Source organism: Danio rerio, chromosome 15 (assembly GCF_049306965.1).
Source record: "Danio rerio strain Tuebingen ecotype United States chromosome 15, GRCz12tu, whole genome shotgun sequence".
Lineage (NCBI taxonomy): Eukaryota > Metazoa > Chordata > Actinopteri > Cypriniformes > Danionidae > Danio > Danio rerio.
The window spans coordinates 2,017,501-2,036,372 of NC_133190.1; the positions used below are offsets into that span (position 1 = coordinate 2,017,501).

General features: G+C 39.2%; 1 protein-coding gene across 11 annotated transcripts in view; it reads right to left on the reverse strand.

The window, feature by feature from the left end:
• dock10 (dedicator of cytokinesis 10) overlaps window positions 1–18,872 on the reverse strand; it is a 145,557-nt gene that overhangs the window by 76,717 nt on the left and 49,968 nt on the right. For 10 of the 11 annotated variants that reach the window (XM_073924222.1, XM_073924220.1, XM_073924219.1 and 7 more), the window contains 9 exons: window positions 15,486–15,605; window positions 11,329–11,418; window positions 9,834–9,916; window positions 9,246–9,318; window positions 6,078–6,218; window positions 5,062–5,196; window positions 2,763–2,949; window positions 1,010–1,095; window positions 145–228 (listed from right to left, as the gene is read on the reverse strand). In XM_073924222.1, the coding sequence (XP_073780323.1) occupies window positions 145–228; window positions 1,010–1,095; window positions 2,763–2,949; window positions 5,062–5,196; window positions 6,078–6,218; window positions 9,246–9,318; window positions 9,834–9,916; window positions 11,329–11,418; window positions 15,486–15,605 (999 nt within the window). The remainder of the gene's footprint in view (window positions 1–144; window positions 229–1,009; window positions 1,096–2,762; window positions 2,950–5,061; window positions 5,197–6,077; window positions 6,219–9,245; window positions 9,319–9,833; window positions 9,917–11,328; window positions 11,419–15,485; window positions 15,606–18,872) is intronic. The other variant, XM_068213667.2, reaches the window with a different exon arrangement.

Genomic DNA, 18,872 nt, shown 5'->3' on the forward strand with positions numbered 1-18,872 from the left:
AATATGGAGCAAAATCTCTGAGGAATATCTTGTTAATTCTATGCATAAAGGATTAAGGCAGTCCTGAAGGCAAAAGTGGGCTCAACCCGGTACTAGTAAGGTGTACCTAATAAAGTGGCCGGTGAGTGCATGCTGCAAACTTACAGGAATATCAGGGTCCAGGGAGAACAGGTTCAGTCTCTCCTCTGCTCTGACAGCTCTCGAGCTTTCTTCTGTCTCAGAAATATACTGACACAAATCACAACATCAGTGTTAATTTTGCAAAACACTATGATAACATGCAGTAATTGCTTGTTTAAGTGATTAACTAACTGGCTTAAGGTGCCTAACAGAAATGAAACAGGGACTCACTCATTGAATGACACGCTTTTTAATATATCATGGTGTTTTCTCAGGAGTAATTAAAGGGGAACTATTATGCGCCTTTTCAGCTCAAAATACCACACACATAATGTTTACTAACTCTCTGAAACTGACCCTTTCAGGCTTTGATCCTAATTGTGCCGTTTTGGTGACTGTCACTTTAAATGCAAATGAGATTGTGCTCTTTTCAAAAGAGGGCGGAGCTACAGATGCCTGTGTGTCAGCATAGTGGCAGATTGAAAAAAAAGACTAACGTTCTATGCTAATGAGGGAGTGATGGTCACTAGTGGGCGGAGCTTTCCCCCTGATGACACGTACAAAGAAAGAATGTCAATCAAAGTGTTTCTGCAGACTGTTTATATCAAGTCTGATTAGAAACAAATACAATTAATTCATTTTTACTATTAGAAGCTTCCTATACTCACACACTGCTGACACACAACTGTGTTTAAACCCTTTATAAAAAGGATTTTTACATAATAGGTCCCCTTTAAATGTTAGAAGAATGTTTAATTATTTATTTTTAGACTACAAATGTTGAGTTCTGATGTGCCACAATCTCCTGTACGCACAAAGAAATCCACCCAGAAATTTGAGAAAGCAAGAAGTTATGGGATATTATAAGACAAAATGACAATGAAATTACCTTGGCTAGTTCAGGGTGGATCTCATTTTCAGTTGTTTCTTCGTTTTTATGAACAGGGACGTTATTTTGTGGTATATCACTGATCTCTAAAACAACAACAACAATGAGAAAAAATCAGATGAAATGCAATAATCAAACACATCCTGCAGTGCTGCTCCATTAAACAGTTTCACAGGAGGGCGAATAATTTCTATTCAACACTTTAAGTGATCCTTAAAGGTGCTGTATGTAAGTTTTTAACTCTTCTGAAGCATAAAGATAGCATAATATGTTTGCAGATATTTCAGAAACATGCTCAGTGAACATCCTTGTTATCTGAAGTCAGATATTCTGCTTTGAAACAAACGTTACGTTTTTGTTTTGGTCTCTTCACCCCGCCCACTGCCAGTTTAGCCAATCATATTTCAGCACCCCGGGTTGCCTTGGTGGAAACGGAGTATTTCATTCATTCATTCAGTCAGGAAGGCTCTTAAAGTGTGCATCTGCGACGGAAATGCGACCTCCAGTAGACAGTAGCAAACTTTGAAATGAGACTCAGATTCAGAGTTCCACTTGAGATGATCATTAATTACCCCCCCAAAAAATCCCTAAATTCTAAAGATGTTCTTCTGGAGTTTCTTCGTAAATAAACAGTTAAACAGTCACTAATATGAATTACTATTATTATTTACATAAGAAAAAATAAATAGTGTACATTAGAAGCAAATAAATTGACAAACAGTTCAGCTTATTACAATTAATAGCAATTATAAAGAAATAGAATCAAGTTATCAAATCTCATTAATCTTTTCCTCACTGTATAACTTACACGTTCTTATTAAAGTGCAATAAATGAACCTCTTATTTATTTAGATTTTTGGTGCGACTTTAAAAATGGACACATCTAACGTTATAACAGAAGCATTCGATTGCTTTCCTAACTGTTTATGCTCATTTAGGACAAAATTAGCTGTGTTTGAAAAAACCCCACCAAGATCGACATCTTTAGATGTTATTATTTTTAATTACGTGTATATGTCTGTTCAAACGCAACCAAAACCCAGACTTTCGCTCCGCTTCAAACCGCGTGTACCGAATCTATGTGGGAAACAGCGTCTATTTATCACTATGGAGCACGTCAGCTGACAGTCATGCACCGCTATATGACTGTTTTGATGATTGCATAGGAGGGGCGACGGCACCAGTAAGTGTTTGCATGCCTAAACAAAACAAAAGCACAGAACAGACTCGCGTTTAAGAGCGAGGGGCGGCCCCTGGTGGTTCGGCGGTATGGGTTGCGTATAGGGAGGGTCGGCTCTTTAATGTTTACTGCCACCCTTCAGAGAAAGACTGAAAATACGGGAGAAAAACGGGAAAATACTTTTACAGGATGATCGCAGGATAGAACTGTAAAATATGGGAGAATCCTGGAAAAAACGGGAAGGTTTAGCCCGGTTTACCCTGTTGTTTCTAAAATATAAATTTCAGGTGTTGGTTAGGACAAAAAACCCTTTTAATATGGGAAATTTTCTTTCTATCATATGCTGTTGCTTTTAGTTAGAATACACCTTTGTTGGTGTCATCAATCTGGCAACCTGCTCTTGCGTTTGTTTTGAATCAGGAGTGCAATACCTAGTTCAACCACTGGGCGTCAAACTTACATACTGCACCTTCAATATTCCTTTTTAATTGGTAAAGCAAAATTCAATGGATGTACATAAATAACAATCATTTCATTCTATACTTCAGTGCTTGATGCTAGACAAATACCCACCGTTTTTAGAGTCGCTCATGTCCGTACTCTTGCGGTCCTGAGCCGGGCCGTCTGGAGGGCTGATCTGCAGGATGCGATTTAAAGTGTTGATCCAGTCGTCCATGTCTTGCTCATTCTCGGCAGCCAGGACAAAATATGTCACTTCGTTCATTTTCAGCTCAAACGCATGTTTCCTCAGTCGATTATTCTGTTACGCACACCAACAAGAATTATTAGCCATTAAAGGGGTAGTTCACCCAAAAATGAACATTTACTATTTACTCAATCTCAAGTGGTTTCTGTTGAACGCAAAATAAGTTAGTCAGAAAAATGTTACCACTGACTTCCATAACATATACTGCCGTATGGATGTCAATGGTAACAGGCTTTTTCGAAATATCGTGTTTAACTACAGAAGAAAGAAACACAAGCTGGAGCTCAAAGCTGAACCCAGAGCTGAAGATAGACACTAATGGTGGGAAAATAACGACAGCCAATCAGAGTGAGACTATCTGCTGAGATTTTCACTCTTTTATAGTGTTTTACAGTAGAGGTCTGCACGGGACTGTTTTTTTTAGTATCGCTCCCACCCTCTCCCGCAAGGTTTTATTCCGCACCTGACTGCTCCTGCTGTATATTCAGCCTTTGTTCACCTGCTGCCAGCTTAGAATAATTTTCTACAAGAGCCTACCGTTAGCACTAAATTTAGACCTGGTTTCCAAAATCTCACGTTTAAATCGGGTACTACCAAAAGAGAGAGACAACAGATAAAACTGTCGGTTGTGCAAGGATTGTGGGCTAAATGTCAGTTTTGTTTGTCCCTTTGTGATGAGACATGAGCAGGGCCAGACGGAATCTGCGGACGTTTTGCTATTTCTGTGGAGAAATTTGGTAAAAATCTGCGGATTTCTGCGAAATTATTTTTGGAGTATCCAGCGGAGTATCATAACCAAGGCCTTAATATATTAAATAAAAAGTAATAAATTACTGAAAAAAAAACTGAATAAATTTAGATCAACAAATTTACTCAAGTAAATAAACAGAATTAACGATGGGCTAAAAATCTGCAGAATTCTGCGGAAAATCTGCGGAAAATCTGCGGAATTCTGCACGCGCAGATTCCAAGTGGGCCTAGACATGAGTGTTGCCTTAAACCTGCGGTTCCATTCTTGTGACTGCTAAAGGGTAACACTTTGAGGTATAATCACATCGCGCAAAGTTTTTTTTCCATTTGTGTCAATAGCTACGTTTCCATCCACCTATTTTTATGCGCATTTTGGATATACGCATGAAGAAAATGGTTGATGGAAACGCCAAGATGCGCATGAATTTTGAGTAGAATAAACTTTTATTCTGTAAGAAAAGATGCGCATAAACTACGATGGAAACACTTTCACCAAACAAATTCCAGTATGCGCATTAAAAAAGGTCATGTGATTCTGTTATAAGAGATCATGTGATGATGAAAATGTGGGTGAATGAACAATCCAGCAGGCTGAGCACACTTGTAAAACATCTGACATGCTGTTTTGGTCTTTCTAAAATGCCTTAACGGCGAGGCAGTGGCGCAGTAGGTAGTGCTGTCGCCTCACAGCAAGAAGGTCGCTGGTTCGAACCTCGGCTCAGTTGGTGTTTCTGTGAGGATTTTGCATGTTCTCCCTGCCTTCGCGTGCGTTTCCTCCAGGTGCTCCGGTTTCCCCCACAGTCCAAAGACATGCTGCAGGTGAATTGGGTAGGCTAAATTGTCCGTAGTGTACGAGTGTGTGTGTGGATGTTTCCCAGAGATGGGTTGCGGCTGGAAGGGCATCCGCTGCGTAAAAACTTGCTGGATAAGTTGGCGGTTCATTCTGCTGTGGCGACCCCAGCCGACAAGAAAATGAATGAATAAAATGCCTTAACCATCTCCGTAACGGACATTAAATGACTGAAATTTCCTTGAATTTAAATTTCTGGTAGATTTCTGTGACTCAACATCAGTTATTTTACAGTAAATTTCAGTTATTAAACGGCCGTTATTTTACGTTTTTATTCCAGCACCCCAGCTACCGGAAATAAACCGCAAAATTACAGATTTTTTTTTTACATTGTAGAATGAATTTAAATAAAAAAATGACCTGTTTATTTTAATGTCATTAAATAAAAGAAGTGATTTAAACACATTTGTAGCTAATGTTCTTTTTTCTAGCGAAATGTTATATCATAAGAAATATCCTCATCGCAATACTCAACAACATTGCATATTTCTCCAGTATTTTGCAGCTCTACCTTTAATCAAATTACCCTTTAAAGCACTTTAAAAAAAAAGAGTTTATTCACCAACCTGAACCACCCCGGTGCAGGAGTCCAGAAAAATACAGCCTTTCGGTTCCTTGGAAATTTTCTCATCTTTATAGAAGTTCATGATGTAAGAGTTGTCAGAGAGCTGAGTCAGCTGAAAATATCGGCGCTTGAAGGACTGCAGAAGCAAAAACAAAAGAAAGTATTTCCCTCAGATAGTTTTATTTTTAGAAAATATAAAACGAGTAACACATTACTATAAGGCTTTACAGTATTAGTTAATGCATTTAGTAACATGAACAAACAATAAAAAACACACTTATTACATTACTTGTTCATGTTAGTTAATGAAAATACAGTCGTTCATTATTAGTTCGTGTAATGGTGCATTTACCCATGAATTTGGATGTTAACAATCAGGGCCAAACGGAATCTGTGGACATTTTTTGCTATTTCTGCTCAGAATTTTGTTAAAAATCTGCAGATTTATGCAGAATTATTTTTGCGGAACTAAAACCTTAATATATAAACTAAAAAGTAATACCTTTTTAACTTTTATTTAATGTTTACAATGCAAATCCAGTTAGATCCAATTTATTTATTAAACAAATCAAGTCTTCTATAAAATATCTTTACTAAATGACAGAAAATATTACTTTACAAACTGTATTGTACATAAATCATATGAATATTTTCATATTAGTCAATAATATTACTGAAATTAATTTAAAAACTGAATAAATATAAATGTACACACATTTACACAAGTAAATAAGCTGAATCAACGATGAGTTAAAAATCTGCAGAATTCTGAGCGCACAGATTCCGTGTGGACCTATTAATAATGCATGAGTAAATGTTGAACTATGATTAATAAATGCTGTACAAGTATTGTTCATAATTAGTTCATGTTAGTAAATACATTAACTAATGAAACCTTACTGTAAATTGTGACCATAAAAGGAGTGGCGCCAGTGTTTTGAATCTTATGTAAGGTTTTTGAATCTCATACAATGATCACAAATGAAATAGTCTTTGCTTAAAGCAATACACTCTTACCCGAACTGTGATGCTGTTGTTGACGGTGCTGTTGAAGTTGCCTTTATAGAGCCAGCCGGACTTAAAAACACCAATTCCTCCTCCGCCTCCACTGCCTGCACCGCCGCCCCCTCCTTTAGATGAGGACAAAGATGTTGTGTCCTACAATGAAAAAGTGTTTTGAATCATCTTTTCATTTGTTTGTATATTAAATTCCCCCCCACATACGATTAAAGTCTAAATTATTCGCCCGCCTGTGAATTTGCTTTCTTTTTTAAAATATTTTATCTTTAAAGGGCCATGAAATCCCCCTCGTTTCAGCAGGGTGTTTTCACACCTCTACCTTGGAAAAAAAGTCAGGAAAGTGGGCGTGTCCAGCTCTGTTTAAGGGGGAGTGTCGGAGGAGGGAAAGTCTGTAAAAATTTGCATAAAAATGGGAGTGTCGGTTTGGGCACGCGCTGATTTTCACAGAGGCAAAACAAACACAGACGCAGAGGAGAAAGACAGTGATGGTGTTCACATGGACATCAGTAATCGAATTATTTGCCACATTATTAAATGGTGGATTTTAACTGCAGTTTCGCACTTTCATACAGGAATTTCATTCATGCCTCTCGCGACAAACAAGATATTTGATTCGAGGAACTGCTCTAAGCATGTATTTTTCATGCAATGTTTGATACCGCACGGCGAATGAGAGAAAAAAACCCTCTGCATTTCTCGGTAACTTCGATGCATTCGGTAGGCAGCGTCAGAAAGCTGTGTGTGTTATTTTGGTCACAAAATGTGTCGAAAATCCTCCACGACGGTAATAGTTAGATTGCGTTGTTTACATGTTTACACTCGGAGAGAAGCATTTACAGCAAATTGTTCAGTCCATAATATTGTAGTGATGTTAACGTACGGTAAACTTTATTAAATTAGAAATCATTTGACTAAGGTCCGTCTTTAAACACTGAAAGAGTACTGCTGACCATACGAACTAACTTGCCTCTGAATAAACAAACAAAGAGCACTGATCGCTTAAAAAGTCTGTAGAAATCCATAGCAAATCCGTAGCAAATCCGGATCTCACCATTTCCAGATGAGAAAAGCTCTTGGGTAAACAATGTTCCTTAGACACGTATTTTTGTCGCGCGTTGCGTGCACTGTAATTCACACGTGAGTCCAGCTGCGCTCTCATAGCGCGAAAATGAAAACAAAACCTTCACTGCAGCACATTATAAAAGCAACACTGACGACCCGTATCGCCAAACAATTCTTGTTCTCCCGCTTGGCAACACAACGTGTCGTCTCTCTGCCGTCTGAACACTGTACAGGTACAAACAGTCTTGGAAGCTATCATGCATATTAATGAAGTTGCACCGCATACACATTAGAGTGTGCTGATTGGTTTGAACCAAGTCAAAAGCTGCGTCCCAAATGGCACACTATACACTATGCACTCATGCACTATGTACTTATGCACTAACACACTCAACAGGATAGTACATGTATGTAGTGTTGTCCCAAATGGCACACTAATGTTTTTTTACTAAACGGAAATTCAAACCGTTTCCCTGATGACGTTTGACGGTTGCCAAATCAGTGAAATAAACGACTGAATTATCAAATAATACCTATCGTGAGTATTGCCGCATTCACCATCAGGAGGCGATATAATCACTCTTGTAGGAGAATTTTGCTTTTTCCATCCAAAATAAATAAAGTTATCCAACATGTGCGTCCGATAGCTCCGCCCCTTCCGCTACGTAAGCAAACCTGCGGTCCTTGAGTGCGTGAAGTGTCCATCATTACACACTTCATTTTAGCGGCTGAATGAGTGCATCATCCGGGTAATTAAAGTGCTCTTATTATTTTAAGAGTTTTCAGTGTGAACACACTACTTACACTATTTATACTACAAAATGGCTTAGAATAGTGCATAAGTATGCGATTTGGGACGCAGCTATACTCATGAATGAATGCAGCACACTCAGAGATGTAATAAGGCACTCCCAGGTACAGACGTCCAGTCTACATGCTGGAATACACGCTAAGATCTCATGACCGTGACGCAGCTTCAAAAATTCGTTTCAAACCGGAACGAATTTGCTTGAAATAATGCAAAAACAACCAATTTACACTTTTTAGTGAAATATAGGTGTCCTAATAGTGTTTTTAGCAGTGTGGGACACATATACAAATTTCAACAGCTCAAAACATGTGTTCTGGTGTTTCGTGACCCTTTAACAGAGCCAGCAATTTTCCACAGTATTTCCCGTAATATTTTTTCTTCAGGAGAAAGTCTTATTTGTATTATTTTGGCTAGGATAAAAGCAGTTTTATTTAATTTTTAAAAAAAACTACTAATTTTAAGGTCAATACAGTTTTAAGGATGTGAAAAATGGTCAACATGTCTGGTGCATGGTCTAAAGGTGTTGTCCTTATTCTCTTAATGAGTTGTGGGTGTGTGTTTGGGTGTAATGCGCATTAAACCAATCTCATCTCACGTTCCCTTTAAAAGAAAGTTGCAGCCACAGATGATGAACTTTTTAAGCAGAAAAAGCAAATGCTTCACTAGCATTGAAATGTATCCGTGATTAGCCAATGTCATTCATCATTACAACAGACAGGCTGTTGGGCTACATGCAATAATTATCCATTACGACATGTGGGACTTTTTATATATAGACAATAATAATCTTGGCGAGGCAGTGGCGCGGTAAGTAGTGCTGTCGCCTCACAGCAAGAAGGTCGCTGGGTCGAACCTCGGCTCAGTTGGCGTTTCTGTGTGGAGTTTGCATGTTCTCTCTGCCTTCGCGTGGGTTTCCTCCGGGTGCTCCGGTTTCCCCCACAGTCCAAAGACATGCTGCAGGTGAATTGGGTGGGCTAAATTGTCTGTAGTGTATGAGTGTGTGTGCGAACGTGTGTGTGGATGTTTTCCAGATATGGGTTGTGGCTGGAAGGGCATCCGCTGTGTAAAAACTTGCTGGATAAGTTGGCGGTTCATTCCGCTGTGGCGACCCCGGATTAAAAAAGGGACTAAGCTGACAAGAAAATGAATGAATGAATAATAATCTTTTACATTTTAATCCCTTAAGTGTTTATATTTAAAGCTGTTTGTGTGCTGCAGCACATCCTTGTGTATGTGATAAGCAACGTGTGTGCACATTGTGGACCCACATGGAGTTCTTGTACCATACCGACCTCATCTTTGTCCGCATCTTCATTGTCAATCTCAAAAGAGTGGGAAGGCAACTTTTCTGCTTTACACAGCTTCCTGTGAGGGAGAAGAAATGTATAATTTTGTATGGATTTATAGCTAGAGCAGGAAAGTCACCTGCACTTCATCATGTTAATACAATTATTAGAGGAAATGAAAGGATGTCTGAAATTCTTTTCATTTTATTATGAATATGTTTCATGCATACATATTGTTTTCGAAAAGCAACAGATCGGTTTTTACGTTTTCATATTTAAAGATGTTTGTGTGCTACTGTGCATCGCTGTGTGTGTAATAAGCAATGTGTATGTTAATTCACCAACAACACAACTTTTTCTAGTGCAGAAACACCAACACAGTCATCCACAAAGGAACTTTAAATGCTTTTACAGTATACAGTCAAGGTCAAAATTATTAACCCCCTGTATATTTTCTCCCTAATTTTTGTTTAATGGAGAGAAGATTTTTTTCAACACATTTCTAAATACAATAGTTTCAATTAGTGGTGGGTCGTTATCGGTGTTAACTGTATTAATGCAATACTGTATTTTATTACTGTACTATTAATCTACCTGGGCAGCATGCGGTAGTCCCCTCCATACTCATCATATTTATACTGAACAATGTGCAGCTGGGAGTTGAAGTATTGGCAGGCCTATTGAGAGAGAGAGAGAGAGAGGGAGGGAGGGAGAGAGAGAGAGGGAGGGAGAGAACTGAATTTTCAACACACCTTTAGTACAATTTTCAAAGATATTAAACAATCAATGTTACACACAAAAGTTAAAAGCAGACTCATACATCACAAACTCATTTAAATTAAATCACAAACTTGACATAAAACCCCTTTATAGCACCAAATCTTTTCAGAACACCCATTACTTTGTAGTACTGAAATCAATTAAAGTCCTGCTTTCACCGAGGAAAATGTTTAAAAGATAGATAGATAGATAGATAGATAGATAGATGGATAGTTAGATAGATAGATAGATAGATAGATAGATAGATAGATAGATAGACAGACAGACAGACAGACAGACAGACAGACAGACAGACAGACAGACAGACAGACGGATGGTCCGGACAGACAGACAGATAGATTAAAAAAGTCTGAAAAAGGATAGATAGATAGATAGATAGATAGATAGATAGATAGATAGATAGATAGATAGATAGATAGACAGACAGACAGACAGACAGACAGACAGACAGACAGACAGACAGACAGACAGATGGATGGACGGATGGTCCGGACAGACAGACAGATAGATTAAAAAAGTCTGAAAAAGGATAGATAGATAGATAGATAGATAGATAGATAGATAGATAGATAGATAGATAGATAGATAGATAGATGGCCTTACCCCAGCCCTAACCCAAACCCTATTAAGCAGCATGTTTCGGAATTTAAATGTCTAAAGGTCCTGTTACTGTAATTATGATTTTTATGCATTTTAAGGAGTACAACTGGGTCACACATGTGTTATAATACAATATTGTACACTTGTAAACCACATAAACAAGTATGAACACACATACAGTACACACCCAAAAACATACACACACATACACACTTGTAAATACTGTATGGTTTACGAGGACTCTGTATTCTATACTGTATATGCATAATATAATTTATATAGTAAAACTGATCATTATATGGCCTTGCCCTAGCCCTAACCCAAACCCTATTAAGAAACAGGTTTCAAAATTTGAATGTCCAAAGGTCCTGTTACTGCAAGTATGATTTTTAAGCATTTTGACTAGATCACACACGTCAAACAATATAATGTTGTCGTAAACCTCAAACAAATCCACACCCACACACATACACACTTGAATATATGGTTAAGAGGACTCTATATTCTATACTCTATAGGCGCAATATAATTTATATTGTAAAAACTGCTTTTTATGTGGCCTTACCCCAGCCCTAACCCAAACCCTTTTAGGAAACTTTGAATGTCAAATTTGAATTTTGAAATTTGAACGTCAAAAGGTCCTGATGCTGTAAGTATGATTTTTGACACACACACACATGCGCACACACGCACGCACACATGCACTTACCTGTCTGACCAGCAGACATTCAGCATGTTCATCAGCTCCCTCTGGGACAGTAGACTTCACTGTTCTCCTTTCTACAGGAAGTGTGGACACCTAAAAAAAAAAAAAAACAGAGAATCAAAGGCTGCGTCTGAAATCACATACTTCCCTGCTATTTAATATCTTAGAAACAGCATGAGAGCAGAGTAGTACTTTGTCCAAATTCGTGGTATGGAAAAAAAAACAGATGAAAAGTATCCTGATTATCTACTACTTCCGATGAGATTCTGCAGTGCACATCCGATGTACACTACGCTATCCCATAATGCAACACAACCGAATTCATGAATGTGAGTGTCATGTGACCTCAGCAAAGTACTGAAGTACTTGTTCGTGCTTTAGTTGCATCACGAATTGATTACTGTAACTCTCTCCTATCTGGCATCCCTGATAAGCAGCTTCATCGAGCACAGTTCATTCAGAATTCAGCAGCTATAGGACAGTGCTCACATGCTTCTGATCACAATTCCCTTTCACCCGCACTGGCTCCTTGTTCGCCATCATGTACAATACAAAATCCTACTCTTATCATAGGGGAGAGCAGGGATGAAAGTACCATTTATTTGAATCATTTTCTTTCCGGCTTAGTCCCTTAATTAATCTGGGGTCGCCACAGCGGAATGAACCGCCAACTACTATTTTTTTTAAAGATAATTTTTTAGACAGAAATATACTTGGTTACTAACTTATAAGTGTGGTCTGTCACTATCAGGTGGCATTTAGAAAAAATGTAGAACAACTTCATTGGGGAGGTGCTTACTTTATTAGGTACACCTGTCCAACTGCTCGGTAATGCAAATTTCTAATCAGCCAATCACATGGCAGCAACTCAATGCATTTAGGAATGTAGACATGATCAAGACGATCTGCTGCAGTTCAGAGTGAATGGGGAAGAAAGAGGATTTATTTGACTCTGAACATGGCATGGTTGTTGGTGCCAGACGGGCTGCTCTGAGTATTTCAGAAACTGCTGGGATCTACTGGGATTTTCAGGCACAACCATCTCTAGGGTTTACATAGAATGGTCCGATAAAGAGGAAATATCCAGTGAGTGGCAGTTCTGTGGGCGCAAATGCCTTGTTGATGCCAGAGGCCAGAGGAGAATGGCCAGACTGGTTCCAGCTGATAACAGGCAACAGTAACTCAAATAAGCACTCGTTACAACCGAGCTCTGCAGAAGAGCATCTCTGAACACACAACACGGCCAACCTTGAGGCGGATGGGCTACAGCAGCAGAAGAGCACACCGGGTGCCGCTCCTGTCAGCTAAGAACAGGAAACTGAGGCTACAATTCACACAGACTCACTAAAACTGCACAATAGGAGATTGGAGAAACGTTGTCTGCTCTGATGAGTCTCTATTTCTGCTGACACATTCAGATGCTCGGCTCATAATCTGGCATCAACATGAAAGCATGGATCATCCTGCCTTGTATCAGCGGTTCAGGCTGGTGGTGGTGGTGTAATGGTGTGGGGGAGATTTTCTTGGCACACTTTGAGCCAATTGAGCATCGTGTTAACACCACAGCCAACATGAGTATTGTTACTAAACATGTCCATTGCTCTTTGACCACAGTATACCCATCTTCTGATGGCTACTTCCAGCAGGATAACGCACCATGTCATAAAGCGTGAATCACCTCAGACTGGTTTCTTGAACATGACAATGAGTTCACTGTACTCAAATGGCCTCCACAGTCACCAGAGCTCAATCCAATAGAGCAGCTTTGGGATGTGGTGGAACGGGAGATTGGCATCATGGATGTGCAGCCGATAAATCTGCAGCAACTGTGTGATGCTATCAAGTCAATATGGAGAAAATCTCTGAAGAATATTTCCAGCACCTTGTTGAATCTCTGCCACGAAGGATTAAGACAGTTCTGAAGGCAAAAGGGGGTCCAACCCAGTACTAGTAAGGTGTACCTAATAAAGTGGCCGGTGAGTGTACTCCTTGAGTGCTTTAAAAGGCGCCTATAAATAAAAAGTATGATTATTCATTCATTCATTCATTTTCTTTTCGGCTTAGTCCCTTTTTTAATCTGGGGTCGACACAGCGGATTGAACAGCCAACTTATCCAGCATATGTTTTACACAGCAGATGCCCTTCCAGCCACAACCCAACACTGGCAAACACGCTTGCATTCACACATACACTAAAGCTAATTTAACCTATTGAATTCCCCTATAGCGCATGTGTTTGGACTGTGGGGGAAAACAGAGCACCTGGATGAAGCCCACACCAACACGGGGAGAACATGCAAACTCTACATAGAAATGCCAACTGCTTTTTGAAATTGGAAACCAATTTGCTTAGGGGGGCTAATAATATTGACAATCGTTAATAATTAAATAATAATATAAACTAATAAGACTTTCTCCAGAAAGAAGAAAAAATATGATAGGAAATACCTTGCTCTGTTATACATAATTTGAGAAATATAAATATATATATATATATATATATATATATATATATATATATATATATATATATATATATATATATATATACACATATATATATATATATATATATATATATATATACATATATATATATATATATATATATATATATATATATATATATATATATATATATATATATATATATATATATAATAAAAATAAATAAATAAATAAATAAAAAAAAGTGAGGGAGAGTAATTTTGACTTTCAGTGGTTAAAACTTACTCCTAACACTTCCATCATCCTCCAGTAGAGGTCCCAGTTAGCTGGACTCTGACGTGGAGTCTTAATTTGCTGCATCTGGGATTGATTAGCCGTGTGTGTTTATTCACTGAGCACTCAGCCATTGTCCAGCCGGTGGGTTGCCAGATCTTTGGGATTACTCACCTTGATTACTGATTTAGATTTGTTGGCTTGCGCTCCCGACTTTGTGGTTTTGAGTTCTGCTTTTCTCCATGGTGTGTTCGTTAGATTATTGGCGATGTTGAGTGTACACGTCTGCTGTTACTCTGTGAGTCAGTGTGTGCAGCCTTTGTTTATATTTGTGCTGTGTTGAGCGCTTGTCTATCTGTGAAAGAGGATGTGGTCTGAACAGGCCGGGTGCTGGGGTGCTTTCAGTTCAGCACAGGGAGAAGTGTTAACACACACACACAGATATACACACACATGCATACACACGTATACACACATGCATACAAACACACATGCATACACACACACATGCACATGCATACACACACACACGCATGCATACACATACACACATGCATACAAACACACATGCATACACACACACATGCACATGCATACACACACACACGCATGCATACACACATGCACACACACACATGCATGCATACACACACACACACATGCAAGCATACATACACATGCATGCATACATACACATGCATGCATACATACACATGCATGCATACACACACACACACACACACACACACACACACACACACACACATACATAAACACAAAGCATACACACACACAAATACACACATAAACACAAGCACAATGCGCGCACACACACATGCACAAACACACACACACACACACATACACTAACACACATGCACAAACACACGGACACACACATACGCGCACACACACATATGCATACACACACACACACACATGCACACACACACACACACACACACACACACACATAAGCACACACATGCATGCATACACTTGCATGCATACACACACACACACACACACACACACACACACACACAAATACACACATACACATGCATGCATACACACACACACACACAAATACATAAGCACAAAGCATACACACACACACAAATACACACATAAACACAAGCACATTGCACGCGCACACACATGCACAAACACACACACACACATACACTAACACACATACACAAACACACGCACACACACACACGCGCACACACACATAAACACACACATACAGTACACACATGCACTAACACTGACATACACACACACATGCACAAACATTGACATACAGATACACACATGCATACACAAGCATACGCACATGCACACACAAACAAACACACACATACATAAACAAACACACACACATACACACACACCAATAAGAAAACAAATACTACAGGAAAACAGAGCACTCACAGTGAAGTCAAGGTCTGGGAATAACAGGAGATCTTGAAGAGGATCTTCTCTGAATTCTGCTTCAAGTTCAGAAATCACAGCTTCATAGTCCAGAGGGTCGATCAGTTTGGGCTTCTCCTGCTGGGAGACACAAATACAAACAGATCATCATTCAAAATATTCATACATGCATTCATTCATTTATTTTGCTTCGGCTTAGTTCCTTATTTATCAGAAGTCGCCATAGTGGAATGAATCGCCAACTATTCCAGAATATGTTTTAAGCAGCCACAACTGAGTACTGGGAAACACCCACACACACACACACACACACACACACACTACAGCCAATTTAGTTCATCAATTCCTCTATAGCGCATGTGTTGGGACTGTGGGGGAAACTGAAGCACAAGAACACAGGGAGAACATGCAAACTCCACACAGAAATGCCAACTGATCCAGCCTTAACTCAAACCAGTGACCTTCTTGTTGTGAGGCAACAGAGCTAACCACTGTGCCACCCTTGTGATGAACAAATAAATAAATAAAATAATGTTTTTTACCATAACTGCCATGTACAGTTATAAAAAATACATGCACTGAAGTAAAACTCGTGAATTCATGTCATTTACAAAATTACTATTGGCGCACTGCCTAAAATTGGCTGTTTTATTTGATACAATCATATTTATAACATGATATATGCTTAATTAAAGCATATCTTTAAAGAGATCTTACTTCAGTCACTTGGAAACATTTGGTTTAACCCACAGTGCACAACTAGAATTAGAAAAGATATAATCACTATCAGCAACTGCTGCTTATTACCTTTAAATAAAGAAACATCCACAATGATATCCTCAACCTCAACACGGTTACTGTTCTCCAGCACAATACTGACACAAAACAGACATCAGACTCAGGTTTTACAGCAAACACTGTGTTTTTAATCGCCCCTGACCCCAAAATTGTCTTGGAGGGGAGAGGTGTCCAACCTACAGCATCTAAACACTGTGGTACCTCAGGGCTCTGTTCTTGGGCCACTTCTCCATCTACACGACAGCTCTAGGATCAGTCATCCAGAAACATGGATTCTCCTACCACTGCTATGCTGATGATACCCAGCTATACCTCTCTTTTCACCCTGATGATCCCTCGGCTCCAGCTCGCATCTCAGCCTGCCTGTCGGACATTTCACACTGGATGAGAGATCATCATCTTCAGCTTAACCTCACGAAAACGGAAATGCTTGTAGTTTCTGCCAACCCGACTCTACGTCATAACTTTTCAATCCAGATGGATGGGGCAACCATTACTGCATCCAAAATGGTGAAAAGCCTTGGAGTAACGATTGATGACCAACTAAACTTCTCTGACCACATTTCTAGAACTGCTCGATCTTGCAGATTCACACTCTAGAACATCAGAAAGGTCCGACCCTTCCTATCTGAACATGCAGCTCGACTCCTTGTTCAAGCTCTTGTTCTCTCCAGACTGGACTATTGCAACTCTCTACTAGCCGGGCTTCCAGCTAACTCTATCAAACCTCTTCAGCTGCTTCAGAACGCAGCAGCACGAGTGGTCTTCAATGAACCTAAACGAGCACATGTCACTCTGCTGCTCATCCGTTTGCACTGGCTGCCAGTTGCTAATCGCATCAAATTCAAAGCTCTGATGTTTGCTTATAAAGCGACTTCTGGCTTTTCTCCTTCTTATCTGCTCTCACTTCTGCAGATGTATGTGCCCTCCAGAAACTTGCGCTCTGTGAATGAACGTCGCCTCGTGGTTCCATCCCAAAGAGGGAAGAAATCACTTTCCCGAACTCTCGCATTCAATCTGGCCAATTGGTGGAATGAACTACCAAATTGCATCAGAACAGCAGAGTCACTCGCTGTCTTCAAGAAACGACTAAAAACTCAACTATTCAGTCTCCACTTTCCTTACTAATCTGCAATTGCCTCTCTGACTCCTCCGCTCACTACAAAAAATAAAAAAAATACTAATGTTTTGCTTCTTACACTTTCTTTACATACCTGAAACTCGCCTACAGCACTTATTCACTGTTGCTCTTATAGTTGTGTAAATTGCTTCCTTGTCCTCATTTGTAAGTCGCTTTGGATAAAAGCGTCTGCTAAATGACTAAATGTAAATGTAAAATTGACATTTTCAACAGGGTATAATAAATGATGTGGTGGGTATTTTGACCTGAAACTTCACAGACATATTCTGGAGACTTATTTTACATCTAGTAAAAGCATGTGTTAGTGTAATGTAATGTGCATTTATATAGCGCATGTATAGCGCATAAAATTAGCCATTTTGGTGGCGGTAGTTTTTTAACTAAGCCATTCACTTTAATCTAATCAGTATTGCATTTAAATCAAATCGTTTTTAAATTGTCAGTTGTATTTAAAGGAAAGTTATGCTGAATAACTAAATGGCTAATTTTTTTTAGAGGGGCCTGGGAAAATTTTGGCAGGGCAAGTAAAAATCTGAACCCCTGGCCTGGGCCAGTAGAAAAAAATCTTTAGCGTTGAACCCTGTAGTGGTATTGAGAATACTCAGCTTTACTGATGAAAACACGCTGTTAACAAGCGGAGTCACTGCAGGGAAGGAAAACAAGAACAGAAAAAACCTCTACAAAAACTACAATTGACTTTAGTCTCATAATGAAATCAGCTGAAGTAAAACAAATGAGGGCGAGGCAGTGGCGCAGTAGGTAGTGCTATTGCCTCACAGCAAGAAGGTCGCTGGTTCGAACCTCTGCTCAGTTGGCGTTTCTGTGTGGAGTTTGCATGTTCTCCCTGCCTTGGCGTGGGTTTCCTCCGGGTGCTCCGGTTTCCCCCCACAGTCCAAAGACATGCGGTACAGGTGAATTGGGTAGGCTAAAGTGTGTGTGTGTGTGTGTGTGTGGATGATTCCCAGAGATGGGTTGCGGCTGGATAGGCATTCGCATTATAAAAAACTTGCTGGATAAGTTGGCGGTTCATTCCGCTGTGGCAACCCCGGATTAATAAAGGGACTAAGCAGACAAGAAAATGAATGAATGATAAAACAAATGACTCAAGCTCTAAAACTCAAACAGACGACGATTAAACAACTCCACAAACAGCATTTACTTATTACTAACCTGTTTATTTCTGTCTACAAACGCTCTCATTCACATAAACAGAGTTTATAGCGTGAATAGCACTTAAAGTCACCATTGTGGTCGAGTAGTTTTTATTTTAGTTGACCTCGTGACTTTTTAACATTAGTTTACTTTGTTCTAGATTAGTGTTGGTTATAAAACAACTTTGTTATAGCCATCACCTCAGCAGAAAAAAAATATCCAGCTTTCTTTTTATGGTGGTAAATTCATTTAATCCACCGCATTCATTCAGTGTTAATATTCTAAAATCCATTATT